This window comes from Oxyura jamaicensis, unplaced genomic scaffold, assembly GCF_011077185.1.
Source record: "Oxyura jamaicensis isolate SHBP4307 breed ruddy duck unplaced genomic scaffold, BPBGC_Ojam_1.0 oxyUn_random_OJ71445, whole genome shotgun sequence".
Classification (NCBI taxonomy): Eukaryota; Metazoa; Chordata; class Aves; order Anseriformes; family Anatidae; genus Oxyura; species Oxyura jamaicensis.
In genome coordinates, this window is record NW_023310524.1 from 4,100 (window position 1) to 10,704 (window position 6,605).

Consider the following 6,605-nt stretch of genomic DNA (forward strand, 5'->3'; position numbering starts at 1 on the left):
GCTCCAGGCTGGGTTCATATTGGAAATGAGAAGTTTCTTCTCAGGAAGAGTAGTCAGGTACTGGAATGGGTTGCCTAGGTAGGTGGTGTAGTCACCGTCCCTGGGGGTGTTTAAGGAAAGACTGGACTTGATGCTGAGGGACATAGTTTAGTGGGTGATATTGGTGGTAGGAGGATGGTTGGACCAGATGATCTTGAAGGTCTTTTCCAACCTTAATGATTCTATGGTTCTCTGAAATACGATACCTCCTTTCGCTGGTGTCTCCTGTGTGGAATGCTTTGATCAGACTCAAGATAATGACAGTTCTGGGAATGCCTAGAGCTAATGCTATTTTCCATAACTCAGTTCTCTGTTCTCAAGATTGCACTTGCAGGTTTCTAGAATTATTTTCCTTTAGTTCAGTTTCTGTTCCCATTTTTACAGGTCTCCTCACCTTATGATCTCTTCCGCAGGTGTTCAGTTGTGTTTTTTTTTTTCAGCTGGTGCATCCTCCCAGCACATTTTTCATGGTTAACAATGCAGTGCATTAATTCTGCCCATGTAGGGAGTTGCTTAAGGACATTCTGCACATTGTCACCTTGTGTTGCATTATGTTCTGTGTCTTGATCTCATCTCATTTTGCAACTAAGTATGGTTTAAGAATTTCCAGGGCTTCTCTAATCAGTGACTTTACCATTGCAAAATCTCCTGTAGCAGACAGTGGGACATTATGGGTCTCTTGTTTGTGCATGGCTTGTATGCAAGCGGCTTTTGTCACGGCTATAAAGACCTCACTTAGAGATTTAATAGGGACTATGGAGGATTCACCCTGCTCCATGGTGTCTGTCTATTCCCCCAGCCCAATAAGCTACTTGGCTCGTGAGAGAATGGGGCTTATCTGCTGGGTCAGGTCCTGAATTTGAGAAAACTCATGGACCCCAACAGCTGTTTGCTTCATCCTCACTTAGCAATATCTGGTCTCCACCAGTGAAGCATACTCACAACAATCATTCGGTTTTGTAGAATCATAGAATGCTTTGGGTTGGAAGGGACCTTAAAGATCATCTAATTCCAAACCCTCTGTCATGGGCAGGGATGCCACCCACTAGATCAGGTTGCCCAGGGCCTCATCCAGCCTGGTCTTGAACACCTCCAGGGATGCAGCATCCACTACTTCTCTGGGCAACAAGAAGTATGGGGTGGAGGGAGCACACCGTCATAATATCACGTCCTATGTTATTGTATAGTTAAAAATGTCAGGAATGCCCAGAATTTTGGATGCCTGATTCTTATGGGAGCTTTCTCATGAGCTAAAAACTAAGTCGTTACATGGAGCATTACTAGTCTCTGTTTAATAAGATCAAAATGAGAACATGCTCAGAGCTGACTCAACTGCTTCTTGAGAGGAGAATTTCCAGAGTGGAATGTATTGACATGCCTAAAGTTAGTACAAAGCTTTATAATTGCACAATGGAATGGGACAGAATTAATTTTTAGATGTGTGGGGAATTGCAGGCTGGATGTTCAGCCTGTCAGTGTGACGATCTCAGCATCTGACCATCCAAGCCAGCATTCCTACTAGTCTTTTTGTTCCTTTTATCCTTTATAAAAGCTTTTGTGAGTTAACATATGAAGAGTTAAGTCTGAATAGTCTTCTCAGACCTTCTGAGCTCATGAGAAGTTTGTTGCATTTAAAAATTATTTCATTTCCTTTGTCTCCAAAAATTAGTATGGCCCTTTTTAAGGTGATGAAAACTTATTTTTGAGCTACTTGATTCCTGGGACTGCAAGTTCTTTAGAAAAGGAAAGGTTTTGCTTCTGTTTAGTATAAATGAGCTTTAGGTCTTAGTTTTTAAACTAAATTCCACTAGAAAATGGTAGTTGTGCTGTGCTATCAGCTTTATGAATTTTATAATGCATTGCCAATGTTCTGGCTTTACTTACTACAATTATTCTGATGTTATTTTTTACTTGTATCTAAACTAGCAAAACTGCATTTTGAGACCGAGAAATAAGGCAGAACAGAGTGTAATATTGCACTTATGAAAAAGTAAACATAAAGGCTAATTTTGTATTTGATATTTTTGTAGGTACAAGCCTGTGCAAAAAGTGGATGGAGTTGCAGATGGTTTCACAGGAAGTGGTCAACAGACAGGCACATCTGCTGAACAAACTATAATTGCCCAAAGTCAACATCATCGACAGTTTTTAGGTATGAAAAGATGTGTTATACTGTTGCATAAATAAAATAAAATCCATTATCGCCATTGTGATGGGTTAACCCTTGGCTGGCCACCAGGTGCCATCAAGCTGTTCTCTCACTCCCCCTACTCAGCAGGACAGTGGAAGAAAACACAATGAAAAAGCTTGAGGGTCAAGATAAAGGACAGGGAGACTGCTTACCAGTTGCCATCATGGGGAAAACAGACTCAACTTGGGGAAGATTAACTGGGGGGGGGTGTGGTAGTTTTACTCGGGTGAGCGGCCAAGCTCCACCATAACCACTCTCTCACTCCCCCTCCTCAAAGAGGAACAGGGAGAAAATACGACGAAAGGGGCTCAAGGGTTGAGATAAGGACGAGGAGATTGTGCAGTAATTATCATGACGGGCAAAACAGACTCAGCATAGGGAGATAGTAAGATTTATTGCCTATTACTAACAAGCTAGAGAAGTGAGAAACAAAGGAAAGAAACTAAAAGCACTGGGCGCCCCCCCCCCCCCCCATCCACCCTCTTCCACCTCCTCCCCCCCGAGCGGCACAGGGGAACGGGGGAATAGGGGTTGCGGTCAGTCTGTAGCGCTTCTTCTCTGCCGCTCCTTCTCAGTCACTCTCGTCCCCTGTGCTGTGGGGTCCCTCCCACGGGATGCAGTCCTTGCTGAACTGATCCAGCGTGGGCTTCCCACAGGCAGCAGCTCTTCAGGAACTGCTCCAGATATGGGTCCGTACGACGGGGTCCATCCCTCGAGAGCAAACTGCTCCAACCTGGGTCCCCTACGGGCAGCAGCTCCTGCCAGGTCACCTGCTCCTGCGTGGTCTCCTCTTCACGACCTACAGATCCAGCTCAGAATCTGCTCCGGCAGGGATCTTCCACAGACCGCAGTCTCCGTCAGTGCAGGTCCACCTGCTCCACTGTGGTCTCCTCCACAGGCTGCAGCGTGGAACCCTGCTTCACCGTGTTACTCCATGGGCTGCAGGGGGACAGCCTGATTCACCATGGTCCTCACCACAGGTCGCAAGGGACTTCTGCTCCGGCGCCTGGAACACCTCTCCCGCTCCTTCTTTACTGGCCTTGGCGCCTGCAAGGCTATTTCTCACTCCTCTCACATTCCCAGCTGCTGTGTGGCACAGCATTTTTTTTTCCCTGTCTTAAATATGCTCTCACAGAGGCGCAAAACAACATCACTTATTGGCTCGGCTCTGGTCAGCAGTGGGGCCCTTACCAAACATGGGGCAGCTTCTAGATCCTTCTCACAGAAGCCACCCCTATGGCCCCCTGCTACAAAAACCTTGCCACGTAAACCCACTACAGGGGGGCAATGGGGGGGTGCGGTCAGTCCATAACACTTCATCTCTTCTGCTCCTTCCTCCTCACACTCTTCCCTTGCTCAAGCAAGAGGTCCCTCCCACAGGGTGCAGTCCTTCACAAACTGCTTCTACATGGTTCCTTCCCATGGGCCGCAGTTATTCAGGAACAGACTGCTCCAGCATGGGTCCCCTATGGGTTGCAGTTCTTGCCAGAAAACCTACTCCTGCATGGGCTCTTATCTATAGGATGCAGTTCCTGCCAGGGGCCTGCTCCAGCATGGGCTCTCCACAGGCTACAGCCTCCTTCAGGCCATATCCACCTGCTCCAGTGTGGGGTTCTCCTCGGGCTGCAGGGTGGATATCTGCTCCAATGTGTTCCTTCATGGGCTGTAGGAGGACAGCCTGTTTCACCATGATCTTCTCCATGGGCTGAAGGGGAGCCTCTGCTTCAGCGCCTGGAGCATCTCCTCCATCTCCTCCCTCTTCTTCTTCACTGACGTTGGTGTCTTCAGGGTTGTTTCTCTCACTCCACTTTTTTTTTCATAACTTTCGTAACTATGCTTTCACAAAGGTGCCACCAGCTTTGCTGTATGGCTTGCAGTGGGTCCCTTTTGGAGCCAGCTGGAACAGGCTGTGTCCAACATGGGGGCAGCTCCTGGTCTCTTCTCACAGAAGCCGCCCGGCAGCCCCCTGCTGGCAAAACCTTGCCACATAAACCCGATAGAGCCATGAACATCGTCATACAAATACAATAATTATTTTTAGTTATGTTGCCCTGTTTAAAACACTCACTGATAACAGAACAAAAAAGTTACTGAAAGGAGCTTAATATTCTATATTGTAAGACATGCAATATTTAATATGCATCATACGGATATAAAATGAAAAATGTGAAAAGACTATTAGCATTGCAATATATTTTAAATCTACCATGCAATTTCCATGAAGCATTTTATACAAAAAATGCAGGCTGAAAATTCTACCCTAAAAGCTTAGTAATTTTCACTGGCTTCCCAATTCACACAGAATCACACAAAATCACAGAGAATGGTTTAGGTTGGAAGGGAGCTCTGGAGATCATCTGGTCCAACTCCACTGCTCAAGCAGGGACACATAGAGCAGGTTGCCCAGAATCCTTGACTGCATAAAAAGAAGAGTGGACAGCAGGTTGAGGGAGGGGATTCTCCCCCTCTACACTGCCCTTGTGAGACCCCACCTGGAGTACTGTATCCAGCTCTGAGGCCCCCAGCACAAGAGAGACATGGACTTGTTGGAGTAGGTCCAGAGGAGGGCTACAAAAATGATCAGAGAGATGAAACACCTCTTCTATGAAGAAAGGCTGAGAGAACTGGGGTTGTTTAGCCTAGAGAAGAGAAGGCTCCAGGATACCTTATTACAGCCTTTCAATATTTAAAGTGGGCCTATAAGAAAGATGGAAAGAGACTTTTTACAAAGGCATATAGTGATAGGACAAGGCATAATAGTCTTGCTCTGGTTTCAGCTAGGATAGAGTTCATTTTCTTCATGGTGGCTGGTATGTGCCATGTTTTGGATTTAGGAGAAAAATAATGTTGATAACACACTGATGTTTTAGTTGTTGCAGAGCAGTGCTTACACAGAGGCAAGGGCTTTTCAGCTTCTTATGCTGCCCTGCAGGCTGGGAGTGCACAAGAAGCTGGGAGGGGACAAAGCCAGGACTGCTGACCCAAACTGGCCAAAAGGGATATTCCATACCATATGACATCATGCTGAACAATAAAAACGGGGAAGGTTGGGCGGGGGGGAGACCTCTGCTCAGGGAGGGACTGAGTATTGTTCGGCAGATGGCGATCAATATCTAAAGCCAGGTTTTGCCACTTTGTATATAGTATGTGCTCATATTACACCGACAATAAACGTAAAACAGTATTTGTACTCAGTATGGCCATCAGTTTTGCACTTCAGGAACCTTACTATGGAAGCTATTAACAAGCACTCCAGACAAGTTAAAATAGTTTTGGAAAATTTTGAATATTTTGGAGGTGTTGAAACTAGCATGAGCTATGCTTCCCACATGTGTTTCAACTTTTGTCTATGGTTAGATATCTATTTAAAAATACCAACCAGATTTTTTCCCTGAGGCAGGATTGTCGGAAAGGGAGACGGTCCCGGAGTAACGATGCAACCTCTATGCTAGTATAATCGTCCTCCTTTATTGCATGTTCTAACAGAGTATATATAGGCAACTAACAACAGCACGCGCTGACAACAACTTATCATTGGTCTAGCTTCTCCATGCACTTCTCTCTAGCTTGTTTCCTCATTATCTCTAATTCAAGGACGTGGGAAACAGTGCAAAGCCACTTGCGAATTCCTTTCCCACAATTCCCCCTTTTTATTTTCAACCAACCAAATGCTTTCTATATATTTTTCTATCAAGCACTGCAAACATTATAATAAGCAACAGGGTGAAAACCACATGCAAAATTACGATTGTAAACTAGCATGCCTACTAGAATCTACATCAATCAACAAGCCACTAAGCACTAGGGATGGTGCTTTGCCATGATGCTATTTCTCACTCGCACAGCACAATCACACAAAGAGGCCTCTTTCACTTTTCATTCATACCACAAGAAAATATCACTTAAAATAATTTGTTCGCAGCTTCAGGAGGTCCTTTTCTACTCCCATGGTGAGCAGCTGAGAGTGGAGACCCCTCCGAGGGAAATGCTCGGGGTGCACCTAGGGGTGTCCGTTCCACAGTCGATCCCACAGCCGAGCAGAGCTGCTCCTGGCACAAGGAAGGATGCTATTATAGTTTTGTCTAATTACACCAAAGAGATGCATTGCGATAAGGAACGAGTGTGACATTGACAATTTGTTTCATGGTTTGGTTTTTGCCCATGTAATTGAACCTTACACATGCTGTGGCTGTTACACTTCCCAGGATATCTAATTCTTGTGGCTCTAGGGGTGCTCGCCGCAAGTAGGCAGTCCAATCTTTGTTATCTGCCAGGATCCCCACCAGACGTGTCGTAAAGGGGTCACCCTCGCCAACATGACAGGACAAGAAGCGATGTGCCTGTCCCTGGCTAGTGCTAACGACCCCTTTACGAC

At 45.8% G+C, this 6,605-nt stretch overlaps 1 protein-coding gene across 1 annotated transcript in view; it reads left to right on the forward strand.

The window, feature by feature from the left end:
• Positions 1-2,061: 2,061 nt before the first annotated feature.
• LOC118159647 (transcription factor RFX3-like) overlaps positions 2,062-6,605 on the forward strand; it is a gene marked incomplete at its 5' end in the record, with an annotated part of 71,389 nt that continues 66,845 nt past the window's right edge. Inside the window, one exon of the mRNA XM_035314216.1 lies at positions 2,062-2,191. Within this exon, the coding sequence (XP_035170107.1) occupies positions 2,062-2,191 (130 nt within the window). The remainder of the gene's footprint in view (positions 2,192-6,605) is intronic.